This window comes from Pantherophis guttatus, chromosome 5 (assembly GCF_059756535.1).
Source record: "Pantherophis guttatus breed Tessera chromosome 5, ASM5975653v1, whole genome shotgun sequence".
Taxonomy (NCBI): domain Eukaryota; kingdom Metazoa; phylum Chordata; class Lepidosauria; order Squamata; family Colubridae; genus Pantherophis; species Pantherophis guttatus.
The window spans coordinates 85,531,320-85,551,543 of record NC_142067.1 but is presented as its reverse complement, the minus strand read 5'-3'; the positions used below and the strand labels follow the sequence as shown (position 1 = coordinate 85,551,543).

The 20,224-nt window shown below is 39.4% G+C and overlaps 1 protein-coding gene across 1 annotated transcript in view; it reads left to right on the top strand.

Annotated features, from left to right (window-relative positions):
- The window catches only part of FRMPD4 (FERM and PDZ domain containing 4), a 298,999-nt gene that overhangs the window by 184,522 nt on the left and 94,253 nt on the right, over window positions 1-20,224 (top strand). Inside the window, 1 exon segment of the mRNA XM_087895290.1 lies at window positions 9,250-9,366. Coding sequence (XP_087751416.1) covers window positions 9,250-9,366 — 117 coding nt within the window.

Below are 20,224 nucleotides of genomic sequence, written 5' to 3'. Positions count from 1 at the left end.
TTTTGAAAGGCATAATGATAAGGCAAGAGGATTATAGAATAAAGGCATTTGCAGATGATCTGGTGGTTACCCTATCACAACCAATGGAATCAATAATCCTGATGAACGACATTATACAAGACTATGGTAGAGTTTCAGGTTTTAGACTGAATTCAAAAAAGACTAAAATGATAGTCAAAAATATGACACAAGATCGTAAACATGAGCTTGAAAGGAGGGCAGGTTTCGAAATTGTACCTAAGGTAAAATATCTTGGAGTTCAGGTTGCAGAATCAAACATGAAATTGTTTCAAAATAACTATGAGGTGTTGTGGCGAGAGGTCCAGAAAGACATGGAGACTTGGAAAAAGCTGCAACTGTCTTTACTTGGAAGAATAGCAGCAGTTAAGATGAACATTTTGCCAAGATTTCTGTTTTTGTTTCAAATGATTCCGGTGCTTAAAAGTGATAAACAATTGAAAGTTTGGCAAACTGGACTTAATAAGTTTGTCTGGAATGAGAAAAAGCCGAGAGTGAAATTGAAAATTATGCAAGATGTTCCAGAAAGAGGAGGCCTTAAACTTCCAAACCTACAGTTATATTATGATGCAGCAGCTTTAACTTTAACAAGTGATTGGTTTGGAAGTAAAAAGGCTGGAATATTGAATGCAGAAAGTTTTGATCTTGAATTTGGATGGCATGCTTATCTATTTTATGATGACAAAGTTGATAAAGTATTTAAAAGTCATATACTTAGAGACTCTTTGATGAGAGTTTGGAAGAAGCACCGACTCAAATGGGATTATAAAATACCGCTATGGCTGGATCTTGGTCATACCTTGTGGAATACAAATATAATGTCACTCGGGGGGGTTTTATACAAAGAGGTTCTTTTTACAGATGCGGGCAGATGGCAGCTGAAGACATTGCAGACACTGTTGGACGAAGGGATTAATTTAACCTGGTTACAATATAATCAATTACAATTGAGATGGAAACAGGACCAAAAAACTGGTATTATGTTGCATGAGGAAGAATTGGTTAGACATATAAGAGAGAAAGGTCCAATGCATATTAAAAGGCTTTATAATGTTTTGCTAGAAAGGGATTCAGAAACTGAATTAGTTAAAGATTGTATGATTAAGTGGGCACAAAATTTTGAAGAACCAGTGATGTTGGAAACATGGGAAAAAATTTGGGTTCAGAATGTTAAATTTACACAGTCGCAGAATCTGAGGGAAAATTTTTATAAAATGTTTTATAGATGGCATTTAGATCCTAAAAAGTTGTCATGTATGTACCCTAATGTTCAGCCAAAATGTTGGAGATGCGAATGTTTGGATGCTACGTATTATCATGTTTGGTGGACCTGTAGGAAAGTTAAGGCTTTTTGGATAAAAATATGGTGGGTCATGCAGAATGTTTTGAAGAAAAAAATTCAATTTTCTCCACAATTGTTTTTATTGGGTATAGTTAAGGGTTTTACACGGGGTGAAATAAAACTAATATTGTATATGATAACAGCAGCAAGATTGTTGATAGGTAAATATTGGAAGAATGAAGTTTTGCCTACTATCGAGGAATGGACTTTGAAGATGGCAAGTTTTGCAGAGATGGCGAAGATCTCAGCATATTTAAAAGATTGTTCACAAGAGACTTATGAATGGGAATGGAAAAGGTGGATAGAATATGTTCAGAACAAATACCAAACTAGAAAGTATCAAATAGCTTTTATTTGAAAATAATGTATTAGAAATATCTTAATGTAAAGAGACAAAGAGGAAAAATTATATAGGGGGAGGGATGGGTTCAGGTTTATATATCAGTGTTATTAGTTATGAGTACATAATAGGGAAGTCTGGGGGGGGAGGGTTAGGGAGGGTTAGGGAGGATGGGAAGTTTGGGGAGGGAGGTGGGGGGGTGAAAAAAGGGGTGAAAATGTAATTGTAAAACTTTTGCAATAAAAAAAAAAAGAAGTGATAAAGACTGTGAGAAGGGTATGCTTATACATGAATGGTTGTCACTAATGAACAAGCTGGAGTTTTGCAAATACCTTCTTGGCATAATTGCCTTTTATTCTTTGGATAGGAGATGTAAGCTAACTGAAGTTATTCTACTACGGTATAATGTAATGTGCACTAGCTAATACTGATACCTTATATTGTATTGGTGGGCTATTTATTATTAAATAAATTTAGGATTGGATTGGATTGGATTGGATTGGATTGGATTGGATTGGATTGGATTGGATTGGGATGGGATGGGATGGGATGGGATGGGATGGGATGGGATGGGATGGGATGGGATGGGATGGGATGGGATGGGATGGAAGGGACCTTGGAGGTCTTCTAGTCCAGCAGGAGAACCTATATAAGCGATGGTGCCAACACCATAATGCAATCCCACTATCCCCCTGCGCATGCATGCACAACCCCCCCACCCCCACGCATGTGTGCGCATCTCCCAGCAGAGACCCGAAAATCAGCTGTCTGGCGGGAGGCGTGTGGGCATGCACGGTGGAGCTGACCTGGGCATCGGCTCGCGTGCCCGCAGAGATGGCTCCACGTGCCACCTGTGGCATGCGTGCCATAGGTTCGCTATCACAGATTTATACCATTTCAGATGAGTGATTGCCTTGATCAGGGCTGTCAAACTCCCGGCTCATGGGCCGGATGTGTCATACGCTGGCCACGCCCAGTTTAGCGAAGGGGAAAAAAGTACTGATACATCGTGTGATGCTGCAGTGACAACATGAATTTGATACCCCTAGTCTAGACTCCTCTTAAAAACATCCAGAGATGGAGTGCCCACAATTTCTGGAGGCAAGCTGTTCCAGTGGTTAATTATCCTCACGGTTATGAAGTTTTTCCTTAATTGCAGGTTGCTTTTTTCTTTTATTAGTTTCCAACCATTGTTTCTTGTCCTGCCCTCTGGTGCTTTGGAAAATAATTTGACCCCCTCTTCTTTGTGACAGCCCCTCAGATACTGGAATACTGTCATGTCACCTCTAATTCTTCTTTTCTTTAGACTAGCCAAACCCAAATCCTGCAGCCATTCTTCATATGTTTTATTCTCCAGACCTTTGATGATCTTAATTGCTCTTCTCTGAACTTTTTCCAAAGTCTGAACATCTTTTTTGTAGTATGGTGATCAAAATTGGTTTCAGTTTTCTAGATGTGGTTTTACTAGGGTTTTATAAAGCAGTACTAATACTTCACGTGATCTTGATTCTATGTTTCACGTGATCTTGATTCTATGCCTGGGTTGTATAAACCCAATCTTGGGTTATACAACCCAGGATTGTATTAGCTTTTTTGGCTGCTGCTGCACACTGCTGGCTCATATTCAAGTGATCATCTACTATGACTTCAAAGTCCCTCTCACAGTTACTGTTTTTGAACCAGGTCTCGCCTAATCTGTACTTATACTTTAGATTTTTCCTGCCTAAATGTAAAACTTTGCTTTTCTCCACATTAAAACTCATTTTGTTGGATAGGGCCCATTGTTCAAGTTTGTCAAGATCTTTTTGGATTCTGAGCTTGTCTTCATTCAGGGGTGTTGGCTATTCCTGCCAGTTTAGTGTCATCTAAAAATTAGATGAGTTCCCCTTCTATTCCCTTATCTAAGTCATTAATGAAGATATTGAAGAGTATTGGGCCTAAGAAGGAACCTTGTGGTATCCCACTACTTACTCTCTCCATGTGGATGTAGTACCATTAAGGACTACTCATTGTGTATGGTTTGTCAGCCAGCTAGAAATCCATCTGGTGGTAGTGTTGTTTATTCCACATTTTTCTAACTTATCAAGAAGTAGGTTGTGACCTATTTTGTCAAATGCCTCGCTGCAATCTAAGTATATTATGTCCACAGCATTTCACTGTCTACTAATTTAGTGACTTTACCAAAGAGCAAAATGATCTGTTTTTAAGAAACCTGTGCTGGCTACTAGTTATAACTTTGTTTGCTTCTAGTTGTTTGCTGATCTGTTTTTTGATTATCTTTTCCAAAATCTTCCCAGGTATTGATGTTAGACTGATTGGTTTGTAGTTTCCTGGGTCTGTTTCTTTCCCCTTTCTTGAAGATGGAAACCATATTAACCCTCTTCCAATCCTCAGGTACTTCCCGGTGCTCCAGAATTTTTAAAAGATATGGTACAATGTTTCTGAGATAACATCTGCCAGCTCCTTCAGAATTCTGGGATGTAATCTGTCAGGTCCTGGTGATTTATATTCATTAAGGTCAGATAGGTGTTCTCTTACTATTTTCTTGTTTATTTTAATTTTTATTTCTACTGTCTTTTACAGTAGTTTTTTTGATATGGAGGGCTATAATTTCTTTTTGCATGAAAACTGATGCAAAGAATGAGTTAAGCAGCTCTGCTTTCTCCCTACTGCCTGTTACTTTCTTGCCATCTTCTCTCTTTAGTGGACCTACTGTTTCCTTGACTTATTTCTTGTTATTAATATGTTAAAAGAAACTTTTTTAATTCTCCTGTGCGCTGCTTGGAGAGTCCAAGCATGGGATTCAATTTGTCTGATTGGCCAAAGACTGAGTTGTAAAATCTTTGGCCACACCTCTTCCTGCCAACCGAGCCTCAGTTTGTTCAACTCAGTCGACCTAGAGAGACACCAAATGAGTTGATCCTTGCAAATAGTGAATTTTTTCTGAAGATTGGAGTTTACTTACATTAATAGATCTGCTGAAGTACCATGGAGGCGCGGCTTGTGTTTTCGTGCCGAGATTGGCACAGCGATAGCAGCCGTTAGCACGTGGTTGGCAGTTGCCATTACCGCGTGGCTGGAGGATTGGAAAGCAGCAGCTGGGTGCTCCGTACAGGCTGGAAGGCCAGGAAGGGAGCACCAGCATGTTACAAACGCCTCAGGAGACCGGGGATCTGGCCGAATGTGAGGACAGGCGGTTAATCTGAGCACAAGTAAACCATGTTGCCGGTTTTCATGCTGTTTTACTTTGGGTGGCACGTGTGACCGTTTTGCCGGTTTCGCAGCTTTATTGCCCCTGCTGTAAGGTTTGGAAGCCATATTAGGCCGGAAGCTCCAATGCTGCCACCTTCTCGTGTGTGGGAAAATAGGAGAGGGGGTTAGTAGACATAATAGCATTCTTCCTGTCAGTCAAGGTCAAGGCAATCCCGCATCTGGAGGAGTAGTCAGGGGGCTGGATCAGGATGGAACGGACGTTGATTGGAGCATGTGACCGACTGGGTGGAAAAGGGGATGGTTTTGGGAGCTTTGACTTACTGAAGGAAAACCCAGGATTTTCAGATTCGGGTTTCCCCAGATGTGCCAGTTTGCCTATTCTAGTAAAGAGGACTTTGGAAAATGCTTGCTTCCGTGACTTTACTTGGAATGGGGTTTTTTTCTGGAACGCTGACACTTGCTGCTTCTGCTGCTGCAGATTAGTGCGCTTATAAGCCGTGTTGCTGGCTTGGCACCAAAATATTGAGACCTGCACATCACAATGAGTACTACAGCTCTATAGGTCAGCTTTAAGAACTTAATTCAAGGAGAAATTGCTCAAGGGCTAGTATTGCCTCATAGTAAAAATAACAACAGAGGTTGCAGCCTTAAAATGGCTGACCATATGGATTCCAACAGCAGCAATTCAGCTTGATCTTTCCCCAGATCTCAGGGGGCAGAGGCTTCTGTACCTAAAAGGGCAAGATCAGTATCTAAAGGGCCTTCTACTAGATCCAAAACCAGTCACTCAAAATTTACCTCTGCAGCATCTGAGAAAGATGCCAAGAGAAGACAGAAGGCCTTCATTATCTAGACATAATGAAACAGACATTTGCAGATACTATCCAACCATAAAGGTATTTACTTAGAAATAAAGGTGCTAAACTATGAGAAGAATGGTGCGTATGATGAAATGTGGAAAAGGAGAGAGAAAACCTTGCTCATGTGGGAATGACCTTGGGAAACAGGAGGGACAACTGCAGATTGGATAACCTGTCTGTAAAAAGTACCGTATTTTCCAGCATATAAGACGACTGGGCGTATAAGAAGACCCCCAACTTTTCCTGTTAAAATATAGGGTTTGGGCTCTACTCGCCATATAACACTGCCCCTCTTCCAATGCACACCAAATAAAAATTAAAAAACATCAACTGGCTCACTTACAATGTAAAAGCAGCTGAGCTAGACACAAAATGGCCCCTGTAACAAGCAGGAACCTCACACAGCCACAAAAAGCCCCCCCAAAAAACTTTCACACTCTAAACACACACAACACAACACAACACAACAGGCTCACCCACAATGTAAAAGCAGCTGTGCTAGACCCAAAATGGCCCCTGCAACAAGCAGGAACCTCACACAGCCACAAAAAGTCCAAAAAACCAACTTTCACACTTTACACACACAAAATTCCACATACAGCTTTGTGAGATTTTGTATGTTTGTGTAGTTGGAGTGAAACACTACAGAAACACACTAAATCTCAGAAAGCTGCACAAATATTGTTTTATTTTATTTTATTTTTATTTTTATATGAAAGCTAAATTTAAAACTTCCTAAACTTTAAATGGCTAGGTCTAAAAAAGAACAACTAAAAAAACCCCAATTGACTATTTTTTTTAAAGCTCCCAAAGGGGAAAAAAAATTACCCAATAGAACAGGGGTCTCCAACCTTGGCACCTTTAAGACTTGTAGACTTCAACTCCCAGAATTCCTCAGCCAGCTTTGCTTTGCTGGCTGAGGAATTCTGGGAGTTGAAGTCCACAACTAACTCCTTGCTTGATTGCAGGCAGGGAGTTGCTTGCTTGCCTGAATAGATTCAGGCAAGCAAAGCGACTAGCAGCTGAGGTAAGCAAGCTGGAGGGGGAAAACTTTTTCCCTTTTACATGGCTCTGGCCATCCCAGCTGAGTTGCAGGGAACTCAGCTGGGATTGTCAGAGCTGGGATCCTCAGAGTAAAAGGTAAAAAACTTTTTTCCTTTTACGTGGTTTCTGGCGATCCCAGCTGAGTTGCAGGGAACTCAGCTGGGATCGTCAGAGCTGGGATCGCCAGAGCCATTTAAGGCTCATCAGAGCCTTTCGGGCTGGTCTGCCTGGTTACAGGAGAACGACACCCGGCGTATAAGACGACCCCCGACTTTTGAGAAGATTTTCATGTATTAAAAAGTCGTCTTATACGCCGGAAAATACGGTACCTCAGTCCACAAAAGGAGAAAGGGTGTGGGAAGCATTTCAGAAAGCAACCCTACCTAGTTTTTCACAGATTAAAAGAAAAGGAGAGAGAGAAATATTTTCAGTCTTGCAAGATTATGTTAATGTAACCTTACAATAAAGATAGAAGTAGTACTCCTAGTTGTATGTCTTGTCTTGACTACATCACATGGTTAAAAGCTCCTTTGATGTGTCTATCTTACAAACAATTTATATCAAGATGAACCCTCCCCCAAAATCTGTAATCATAAATTGTAATTGCATTTGTAGCCTTTAAAAGAACAACTGTGTTGTTCTAAAAACTTTCTTCCTAAAAATTTAAGATTTTTTTAGGTTCAGTCTCAGCATCTACTAATCAGTTTGCAAACATTTACATTTTCATTCAAGTATAAATTGTTTCTGTCATAGACTAAGTTTCAAGCAACTGTAGATGCTCAGAGATGAAGTAGAAAAATCTGCTTTATGATCCATATATACCTGGCAAAAGGGATGCCTTGATCATGATCCTGAACCTAAGGAGAGAATCAGTCTGATTGAGGTACAATATACATTTATTGTATATAATGTACATCTTATATACACCTTTCTACGAGAAGCCAGGAATTTCATCAACTTCAGGATATGCTGATTGAAGCACACTGGCATTAAGCCACAGGAAAGGATATGTATTCCCCATCAGGCTATAGAGTTAAACATTCAAAGCTAGAGGAAGTTTAGAAAAACTTTAAACAAACCATACTAGAGTATAAAAGCAGGATATCTCTTTTTGTCTCAATATGGGGAGGGGGGGGGGTAATCCAGGCCAAATGGCTGTATACAGTCCTAGAGTAATCTTTTATTGCCATACCCAGTGTGGATATTTATTTTAGGAGTGGACTATCATTCCTGTACAACTCCGAACAGTAACTAAGTAAGGAAAAGAAAATAATGTGGAAGCTAAAGACAAAAGTGGAAGTGGAGATATTACAGAAAAGGATAAGAGACATTGATCTTCTGGTATATTATTTAGTATGTGATTATCTTCCTATGGATGGTAATGCTACCTTCCATAAAGAGAGAAAGGGGAAAAAGAAAAAATCAAAGAAGTAGCTTCAGATCTTCTTTATAGCAGTTGCAAATTTTATCATTTAATTTAATTAATTCTAACATTTCTTTTTTTTCAGGTGATCTTGCACACATCTATATTATATTACCAGTGAAGTTTACATTTTCTTAAATGTATTTTAGGATCTTTTACTAGTGAGTCAATAGTAGTGATACCCTTATTTAAAAGGAAACAGGTACATGGATTGTATGCAAGGAAATAATGTGATGATTTTTTATTCTTCAGATAATGGAAGAAATAACTAATACTTAGAAAGCTTAAAATACTGAATAAGACACTGAGAATGTATGTTATTCAGTGGAAAGATATTAAGAAACAAATTTCCAAATTTTCATTCTGTATCTCTTCTAATTAAATTAAGGGCTATTTTTCAAAATATGGCTACCACATAGTAACGCTTTACATGTTCCCTGTGTGTTGAAAGGATATAAGGATATACCTACTTGTCTTTCTCCCTATAATAATGAGTGCAGTTATCATGTATGATCAACTTCTGAAGAAATTCGCTATGTGCCTGAAGCTATCATGCAAGCAGGATTCCTCCTGGATCTTTCCCAAGACATCAACCATTCAAAATATGGTGGCAGTGATGTGAATCTCTGAAGTAGTTAGAAGTTACGATAGTGAATTTAATTTTTAAACAGTAAGGACACTTCCTTGAATAATTGTGATGAGGGTTCTATAAATAATCATATCTTATTTGTATTCTGTCTTTCTATCATCTATTTGTTCTAGAAAATATTTGTTGAAGAAGGAAAAAATAGTTTACCTTTTGGTTAAAAATTGTAACAGTCCACTGCCTGGAAGCATCTTAAATCAGATATTTAAAATTGAGGTGTCTGATGGAATGGAGCAAATGTATTTATAGCTTAACATATTGTAGTATGATAAACTTGGTATTGAGCCAAGGCTGTGTAGCTATACACAACCTAATACTGGATTAAATGGTTGATATTATATTCTAATGAATTACCTTTTTTAGCCACAGGACCAAGTCTTCAGGCTGGCCTCCTTCTTCAGGAACCTGGACCTTGAACCAGGGATCTTCCTATGGTTGGGAAATGATGGCAAACAGAGATGGGAGAGACTACTACATCAAGTAAGGTTGCCACCAATTTGATGAATTTTGTGCAGAAACTGCTGCAGAGAGCTGAAGCCCCAACATGAATATATACTGATCTTCCATTTGCTTCCCAATCAGGTTATCTCACCAAAGGTAGCATATACATTTATTTGATATTTAGATAGGAAAGTACATATTTAACATAAACACCAAGTATGTATTGAAGTAATATTAAAATAAACAAAAAATTTTTTTTAAGTTTTTACCGCTATCAATAATATAGCAAGTTAAATTTGCATTCCACAGTTATTTTTCATTTGCCATAATAACAATAAATCAATTGGTTTTTTGTTTGCAGATTATTTCTCCCCTAAGGCTGCCTCTTAAAAAAAGAATTAACAAATGCCTTCTGGGCATTTTCTAAGTATTCAGAAATAACTTCAACAAGATGATGGCGATCTTGTTGCATTCGAATATAAAATAATAGATTAAATTGGGAGGGGGAGGGTGTTGCTGCTGCTTATTTCCAAATAAATGTCCCCGATTTGAAAAACTAGGGTTTAAAAGTTATTGTCTGAAATTGAGTGAACTGCCAAGACTCTTTCATTCCACGCTTTAATATAAAACAAATCTCTATTGAAGCACATAGATAAAAGCAGCAGAGAAAATGAGTGAGATGATCTTCAGGATGGAATGAAAGGGAAAATATATGTTACATCGTCTCATTTTTAAGATTTCTGTTCTAGAAGGCTGCCTGCATGATATGTGTTCCTTTGTTGTTGGTTTTTTTGTCCTCTGGGGTTCATCAAAAGCCAAAACATGCCAGTAGATAATCTCAAAAGTCAAACTCTTTTTTTCCCCTAACACTCATGTTTCTGTTCTACAAGAGCAAGTTCTTAGTTCTCGGACAAAATGAGACATAACTAGATCTAACTATTGAGTATCTAAACACAGAGCATAAGAATACTCCAATATGTACTGTAGGCTTTATTCCCACTTTTTCTTTCATTAATATTTTTGAAACAATAAGTGACCCATGTAATCCAAATGTGGAGTGTGTTTTCAATCTAAAGCAGTGTTTCTTAACCTTGGCAACTTTAACATATGTGGAATTCGACTCAGAATTCCTTAATCAGCATAGTCAACAAGGTTGGGAAATACTGCTTTAAAGCATTTTTGTTCATTATCATAATGGCTTCAAGTTATTAATACAATGAATGGAATTTCCTCATGAAATCTAAAGACATGGAGAAGGAGAAGGCAATTTCTAAGTAGTCACAATTTCCTCTTGAAGTCATCAAAAGATCTGCAGAATATGAAATCTTTCGGGGTGATACTGGAAGTCCTCCATAGTGGTCTGTAAAACAGTTGCATTGATTTTGAAGTGCATTATTCTAATCTTATCACAAGCACTCTGATGTTGTTTGAATATTCTGTAAGTGTGTCAAGCACAGAGCAATTCAGTTTGGAATTCAGTACAGGTACTTTGAGCTTGAAAATGGGTCATTTCAGTCTCAGAAATAATTTGAATAGTTGGAGCAGTTTCAGAAAAGTTTCCGGTACCTTTTGAATTTAGATCATTTTGAATTTGAAAGGAGCATGTCAAGCATATATTAGAAATGTTTTCCATACTATTACTTAATATCTATACAAATCAATCTTTACTTGAATGGGAAATTTGAGATTTGATATGAGCCAGTGGATGATTAAAGACTAATTTAAAAAAAAGATATTTGTGGAGGTTATAAGGGTTCTAAAAATTGTACAGTTACTTTGTTCCTTTTGAAAATTTGCTGAAAATAGAACAGAACAGAATTGGAAGGGACCTTGGAGGTCTTCTACTCCATCCCCCTGCTCAGGCAGGAAACCCTATACCATTTCAGACAAATGGTTGTCCAATCTATTCTTAAAAACTTCCAGTGTTGGAGCATTTACAACTTCTGGAGGCAAGTTGTTTCACAGGATTAATTGTTCTAACTGTCAGGAAATTTCTCCTTAGTTCTAGGTGGTGGTGGTGGTGGTGGTGGTGGTGGTGGTGGTGGTTGTTGTTGTTGTTGTTGTTGTTATTATTTATTTTGTATACCGCCCTTCTCCCAAAGGACTCGGGGCGGTGAACAGCCAGCAGATAAAATACAGAAAATACAAAAATTAAAACATATTAAAAAACCAATTAAATTAATTTGGCCCACAGTTAAAACACCCCCATATTAAAAACCCATAATTTAGCAATTTAAAATTAAAGCTTGATGAAACAAAATGTCTTTAAGGCACGGTGGAAAGTGCGCAGATCCGGGATCCGCCGTATCTCCGGGGGCAACTCGTTCCAGAGGGTCGGTGCCCCCACAGAGAAGGCTCTCCCCCTGGGGGCTGCCAGCCGACATTGTTTGGCCGATGGAACCCTGAGGAGTCCCTCTCTGTGGGAGCATACTGGTCGGTGGGAAGCTACTGGCGGCAGAAGGCAGTCTCGTAAATACCCGGGCCCTAAGCCATGGAGCGCTCTAAAGGTGGTAACCAATACCTTGAAGCGCACCCGGAAGACCACTGGGACCCAGTGCAGCTCGCGCAGGAGAGGTGTTACGTGGGAGCGCCGAGTCGCCCCCATCACCACCCGCGCGGCCGCATTCTGGACCAGTTGGAGCCTCCAGGTGTTCCTCAAAGGGAGCCCCATGTAGAGAGCATTACAGTAGTCCAAGCAGGCATGAGTGACCATGCGTAAGGCATCCCAATCCAGAAAGGGATGCAACTGGTGGATCAGGCGAACCTGATAAAATGGTTGCGTCTCTTCTTGATTAGTTTCCATCCATTGCTTCTTGTCCTGCCTTCAGGTGCTTTGGAGAATAGGTTGACTCCCTCTTCTTTGCGGCAACCCCTTAGATATTGGAACACTGCTATCATGTCACCCGTACTACTTCTTTCATTAAGTTGTCCTTAGGGTTAGGCTTAGCTTCTTTGGCAGCTGTAGCACACTGCTGATCATATTTAAGTGATTGTCTAGTAGGATTCCAAGATCCCTCTCACAGTTACTACTATTAAGAGAGCAGGAGTGAAATGCTACCAGTTCGAACCGGTTCAGCCAAATCGGTAACGATGGTTGCCATCAGTTCACCGAACCGGTAGCAATCATCCCTGGTGGCCCTGCCCGCCCAGTTGCCTGCTCAACAGGCATGCCAGGGGCGCCTTTCCCACTGCCTTCGTGTGCTGCGCTTGGAAGGGGCTGCCACTCTCACAACCTTCCCTCCCACCTGGCTACAGATGTCTGCCTACCCTCCTGGAGCACCACCATGGCACCGCCGTTCGCTTTCTTCCTTCTCCTGCCATGAAATGAAAACAAACGGCGGTGGTGCTTCAGGAGGGCAGATGGACGTATTCATTATAGTTGTCAGCTGCAGACGTTCACTGCCCTCCCAAAGCACCGCCGCGGTGAACAAAACAACTCCATTGCGCCATGCCTCCTTCTGCAGCCAAACGCGCCCAGCCGTGCATGCCCTTTCCTTAAATGGGCTGTGCATGGAGCTCTTGGAGAGAGTGCGAGCAAGAGAGCTCTCCAACCTTTGTTTGTGTGTGTGTGTTTGAGGAGGGAGGGAATGATCTGAAGCTGAGACACCCAAACTTCTGGCAGCGGCAGGGGCGGCTTCTGGGCAGCTCTGAGTCAGCCAGCTCCACCTGACCTCCCAGAGTCTGGCTGTTCTCCTCGCCCCCCCCATCAACTCAAGCAATGGCAGGCTCTGTGGGACAATAGGACCTCTCATTTTTCCCACGGCGCGGCATACGCTTGCTACCTCTGCTTGTCTGCTTGCTAGCGGTGATCTGCAAGCTGGCTGACTCAGGGCTGCTCAGAAGTTGCCCCTGCCGCTGCCAGAAGTTTGGGTGCCTTGGCTTCAGATCACTCCCTCCCTCTCTCTCTCTCTCTCACACACACACACACACACACACACACACACACACAAACAGAGGTTGGAGAGCTCTCTTGCTCGCTTTCTCTCCAAGCGCCCCATGCACAGCCCATTTGAGGAAAGGGAACACACGGCTGGGCATGTTTGGCGGCAGGAGGAGGCCCAGGTGGAAGGCCGGATCACCCTGCAAGGGGGAGGCTCTGCCTTTGCAGAAATGGGGCAGGTGGTTTGTACAGAGGATTGGCAGGGGGGGATACGGGGCCCTCCGGGATGGAAAGCGGGGAAGAGAAGGCTCCGAAGTTCACTTGGGCAGTCAAGCCAGAGGGAAACTCGAAGCGTTGGGGGCAGAATGTGCTTCAGAATGTGCAGCTCCTAGCTCTAACAGTGAGTGACGTGAGTGACGTTAAGTTGGCCACACCCACCCAGTCACATGACTACCAAGCCACGCCCACAGAACTGGTAGCGAAAATTTTTAGATTTCACCACTGTAAGAGAGGTATGTTTGGATTTTCTTGCCTAAATGTAGAACCTTGCTTTTTTCACCATTGAATTTCATTTTATTAGATAGCGCCCAATGTTCAAGTCTATCAAGATCCTTCTGTATCTTAAGTCTGTCTTCTGGAGTGTTGACTATTCCTGCCAACTTGGTGTCGTCTGCAAATTTGATGAGTTCCCCTTCTATCCCTCCATCCAAATAATTGATGGAGAATATTGGGCCTAAAACAGACCTTGTTTGGGGTACCCCACTGCATTCTTCCCTCCATGTAAATGCAGTTCCATTGAGGACTACACATTGAATGTGGTTGGTCAGCCATTACGAATCCATTTCATTTTGTGAGATAATGCTCAATGTTCAAATCTGTCAAGATCCTTCTGTATCTTAAGTCTATTGGTCAGCCAATAGAGGAGTAATGCTTTTTTTAAAGAATATGAATCCTTTCGGGCTACATCAGGATATTTATAGGGCTTTCACTATGATAGCTTTTTAACATATTCCAGTAGATCCCTTTTTAAAATATAAATATCAGGAACAAGAAAATAGCTCAGTTTCAGATTATCCAACAGTTTATATTGTACAGAATCAATACAGAAAATATATTATTTTGATTGATACTAACATTTTTCAAGACTTGTTTGAAAAGGAAACTCTTCCTCTTCTCAGCTGCCAAAGATCAGGAAGAGTTACTATTTTTGATTCCTTTGATTATTGATTTGGCAAAATATCATGAGGCTTCAAAAGAATATGAAGCACTTCAAAGCCAGCTCATTCAGTTTGTTGCTTTAAAGAGTTCCTCTCTTTGATTTGCAAATCTGCTTTGATAGGATAATTCAATCAAAGTTTTGTCAATTGAAGCAACTCTTAAAAGCTTTGCGTAGTCCTCTGTTCCATTACAAGGCATTTCTGCTAGATCAGGTTCTTCATATTCATAGAAACCCACTTGACAGAAATCAATCAAATCAAGTGTATACAATGTTTTGTATCTCTATGGTTCATATGAATCTGGATGTTGGGTTAGTTTTCTAGTCTTGCATAAAGAAATGCATAAAAGATGTCTATATAACGCTTCACTGCACTGAGATCCACTTTGAAGGAGTACACTGTACAAAAATTTGTATTATTTTCCAGCGACTGATTTATAATAAAGTAATCCAATCATTTAGCTGCTTTTTTTGTTTCTGTATTTTGAGAAAACCATGCAACTATTCTAGTCTCATCTCAGTGAATTTTGTTTTTGTTTTAATTTCTTGCACATGCACTCTCACAGTTCTGAGAAAGCAAGCATATCATTTATATTATTAATGACATGTCACAAGTGGTTGTTGTTCCTTATAGCTACTAACACCAATAGAATATTAAAAACATTGGAGCTCACAAACACTCATCAATTTTTGTTTCAAATAAATAATGAACAGATCAGAAAGCTAAAATGTTTGCCTCTCATTTATTTACAGTTCCCATCATTCTATCTTTCCTATTTCCTATTTTCTGTAGATTCTGTCCTAGAGTTAACTTACTATTAAGCTTGTATTTTGAAGTGTTTTTGCTGCTACCGACTATTTTTGGATTTGTTTAGGTAATCAGATATTTTTTCACACTAATTAAGAACTGTGATCCCAAATGGACATTTTCTGTGAGCTTTATTAATATAGACGGAGAACATTTTATTTATTTTATTTTATTTTATATTGGATTTCTATACCGCCCTTCTCCCTGAGGACTCAGGGCGGTGTACAGCCAGATTAAAAAACATGCAGAACAAATATTAAAAACAATTAAAAGATATATAAATTTGGCCCAATTAAAACTCATTTACCAATTAAAAACGTTTAAAACATTTAAAAACAGTTAAAAATTTCATCTTAAGCCAGCCCGGCTTGTTTAAATAAATGGGTTTTAAGGGCGCGACGGAAGGCACTGAGGTCTTGGATTCTCCTTATCTCTGGGGGGAGCTGATTCCAGAGGGTAGGTGCCCCCACAGAGAAGGCTCTCCCCCTGGGGGTCACCAGCCTACATTGTCTGGCTGATGGCACCCCGAGGAGGCCCTCTCTGTGGGAGCGCACGGGTCGATGGGAGGTCGTTGGTAGCAGCAGGCGGTCTCGGAGATAGCTAGGCCCTATGCCATGGAGCGCTTTAAAGGTGATAACCAACACCTTGAAGCGCACCCGGAAGACAACTGGGAGCCAGTGCAGCTCACGCAGGAGCGGTGTTACATGGGAGCGCCATGCTGCTCCCGTCACTACCCGTCACATGAGCTTTTTGGAAGAAGGAATGTTACAGGTTGTCCTTAATTGTGGTAATTGGGGCTGGCAATTCCATAGCTAAATCATAATGTGCACATCATGTGACCACACCAACGAAAGAGCTATGGTGGCACAGTGGTTAGAATGCAGTATTCCAGGCTAATTCTGCCAACTGCCAGGAGTTTGATCCTGACCAGCTCAAGGTTGACTCACCCTTCTATCCTTCTGAGATCAGTAAAATGAGATTGTTGGGGGATTCTGTAAACTGCTTAGAGAGGGCTATAAAACACTACAAAGTGGTATATAAGTCTAAGTGCTATTGGTATTGACAGCAGCTGCAGTTGCAGTTGTTAGATGAATCTTACATGTTGCAGCTTCTCCTAATCACATGACCATGACTTCTGAATACCTGCCCACTTCCCCATTGATTTTGTTTGTCAGAAACTGGCAATGAAGGTCAAAATGGCAACCATATGACTGCAGAATGCTGCAGCCATCATAATTGTGAGTTAGTTGTCAAGTGTCCAAATCACAATCGTATGACCATGGGAACACTGCAACAGCTGCAACTATGAGAAACAGGGATAAGTTCCTTTGTTCAGCACCATTGTAACCTGAAATAAACTTGGTAGAATCAAAGCAAAGGCTTTTTTGTTTAAAAAAACTTTTTTTAAAAAAAATATCTGCCAGCTGTCCATTACAAGTCAGATTCTTTATACCACCTTGTAATATTTACAGTGATGACAATTTATACATAAGCTGTGAATCATTAAATAGTATAGATATGGGATGTGAGGGACTTTTTTTTGAAGAATAAATATATACCATGTTCAATACTATACACTCAAATTGTGTAAAGAAAAGTAGATATGAGGAATTATAACTCTTAACTGACATTAAAGGAACAGGTGTATAACATGCAAAACAAGAGTATGCAAATTTGTATTAAAGAGCAATGTCACCTGAAATTGCAGATATAATCATCTTATTTCATTGTTTGTGGATTTTTCTTAGTTTGGTAGCTTAAATGGCTGGCGGTTGGGGGAGATTTGTATTCTGAAATCACTGTGGGCAGCTATGACATCTGCTGAACAAATGCTGCTTCTGCTAAAGATACCATAGGCCAGTATTGCAGTTCTTCATCAAGTTTTGATTAATTTACTTGTAGAGTCAAAGCAAAAGCAGTTTGCTGTCAGACTGCATTATGACAAGTCACACTGAATCACTTAAGCATCTAAGTGTGCTTTTCAAACAGCTGAGTTCATGCTAGTGAAATCATTCTTTATCTGAAGGTTTAGGGAGAAAGGTATAGCACTAAGAAGTTGAATTTTAAAAATGAGTTATATATAGAATCTCCCAGGAGAGTAAAAAAGCTATCAATCTGCCACTGATATTTTTTTATCACCTTGGGAGCCTTCATAATTCATTTATATTGTATTGAAGGCCTAAAAATTGGGAAGCAGATTCTGTACATTTATAAAAACAGAGAGGAAGGATGACACCTCTGTTCTGATGGCATTTATGCAAACAACAACAATAATAATTGGAAGGAAGATATAGGATTGCTGCATTAATGGCGCCAGCTTCTGTTTACAGATAGTCCTTGACTTACAACCACATTTGAGCCCAAAACATATGTTGCCAAACAAGACATTTGTTAAGTGAATTTTGCTCCATTTATGACTTTTCTTGCTACAGTTGTTAAGTGAATCGCTGCAATTCTTAACATAGTAACATGGTTAAGTGAATCTTGCTTCCCATTGATTTTGGTTGTCAGAAGGTCGCCAAAGGTGATCACCTGGTGAGCCCAGGACACTGCAACCCTCATAAATATGAGTCAGTTGCCAAACAACTGAATTTTTATCATGTGACCTTGGGGATGCTGCAGTGGTGGTAAGTGTGAAAAATGGTCATAAGTCACTTATTTCAGGGCCGTTGTAACTTTGAATGGTCACTAAATGAACTGTTATAATTCGAGAACTACCTGTACTGAGTTAAAAAAAAAAAGAGGGGTGAAGTGATCTCTCAAATGATTTTGAAATAGATGAGTACTAGGAAGAAATTCGATATTTTTGAGAAATAACCTATCACGACTGAAAGAACAATACCCCTTGTGGAAGCTCAAATACAAAACTACAACACTCATTTCTTCTCTTTTTTTGTAACTTTTTAATTGGTTTATCAAAATATAAAATATAAAAAGAAATGCAAAAAAGTAGTAGAAAACTAGGAGGAAAAGGAGGGAAAAGAAAAAAATATGGTGTAAAGAGGAAAAAGAAAAAAAAAAGACACCAACTTCCGACTCTCTTCAGCACAGTAGAAGATAACATTACAATAGCAACTTTTTACTTTTACACAACAGTATGTACAAGCCAGTGGTGCTATTCAGCTGGTTCTATCTGTTTGGGCGAACCAGTAGCGGCGGCTGCGGGAGGCTCCTCCTGCGCACGCACTCCCATTTGTAGCAAAGGTAAGTGAATACCACCCCTGGTACAAGCCATTTTTATAACAATAAACCTATCTAATTAGAAAAAACAAAATCAAAGTTTCATTTTTTTCATTGGAAGCACAAAATCCGGAAGCAATTTCAAAATAGAAACAAGGTTAGATATATTCTCTTCTTCGGATAAAAGAATCAGTGACCATCTCTGCTTCTATTTGCTGTGGGGAATAATACATGCTTCTGTTAACTCATTAATCTTTACCATAATTCATATTAAGATAATCCTCTATATTATTTCAATTTTTTTTAACCCTAAAGGGAGAAAACACTTTTTCTAGCTTTGATATTTTATTAACTTTAAAAAATACTGATTATATATAAAAGGAAAAGAACCCTGCATTTTAAACCCAGAACCCAAAATACAATACTACATTAGAGATTTCATTCAATTATCTATCTCACAACAAAATAAGTCAAATTAACTCCGATTAGCTCATTAAATTAAAAACTCTCCCTCAAGTTTATCCTCACGGAGTAGATCTTTTTCTTCTCTTAGTTTCAAATTTAATAGTATTTTACAAATTTTGGGAATTATTCAGCATTACATAAAAAGACAGAAGATATGCACTTATAAACTCATTTTATACATACAAAATTACCTTAAAGTATTCTTTCTATATATATATATATGTCAAACTTACAAAAATCCATTCTAAGTAATTAAGTCATTGAATTTAAGTCACTCCCTCAAGCTTATCTTCATAAAATGAAATATTTTTCTTCTCAGGAATGTCTATCAAGTCTCTTTTCTTCAAGAAATTCTCAGCCTTATTTATATCTATGGGGAAAAAAATGTCCCAAAGTTGTTCTGTTAGATGTTGTAGATTAATCCTTTGAGAATAAATTTTCCTTCTCTAAGATGTCTATCATATCTTTTTTTCTCAAAGAATTCTCAACCTTGTTAGTATCCATGAAGAAAAAGTCCCAAACTTGACTTCTGGTTTGGTGTTGCAGCGAAACAGTTGAGAATAGCAGGGCTCCACAAATCCCAGCCAATCCTTCTTCATGAGGAGCCCCAAGGGGCTAAAGTCACCCTGGAGGGGTGTCAAAGAAAGGAGGGATGCCTTGTCAATTGCAGAAGAGCAGTGGCTCTCCCGCTGAATCGGCAGCACTCTCCCAACCAATGAAGAAGAAAGAAGGCCACTATGGCCGGAACGAAGCTGGGACAACTGAAGAAGACATACTAACGAGTTGTTCGGGAACAGAGTATTAGAACTGAGTCAGACAGTTTTCAACTTCTACTTTAGCGACCTATCCCCAAATAAAATAATTTTTGAAAGGTTCTCCAAAATGTAGAGAAAGCAGCTCCAAAAGAGAAATGAAAGGAGACTATTAAGTTTTAGAACACAGAAGGACCGGACTGGAATTTACAGTATTGTGTACAGATTTAAATTAGCAGATAATACTCTTTATTATTTATTAATTCAATTTGTATGCCGCCCCTCTCCAAAGACTCAGGGCAGCTGAGTCTTCCTTTGACTATTGGGAGAAATTCCACAAAGAAAAATGAACTTTTTGACTGTTTGACAATCAGCTGTTATATCTTTCACTTCACTTCAATGCTGGAAGTTAGAACTGGGATGACACCTACCGGTGAAAAAAGATATTATACTACTACATAATCGAAAGACCTTGAATGGAAGCCATGATTGATAAGGAGAAGAGAAATAAAGTGAAGAAAGGCAAACAACATCTGAGACAATGGACTATTTTAAAAAGAATTCTGTACAAGTGGAAAGAGAAAGAATAGGGAGGG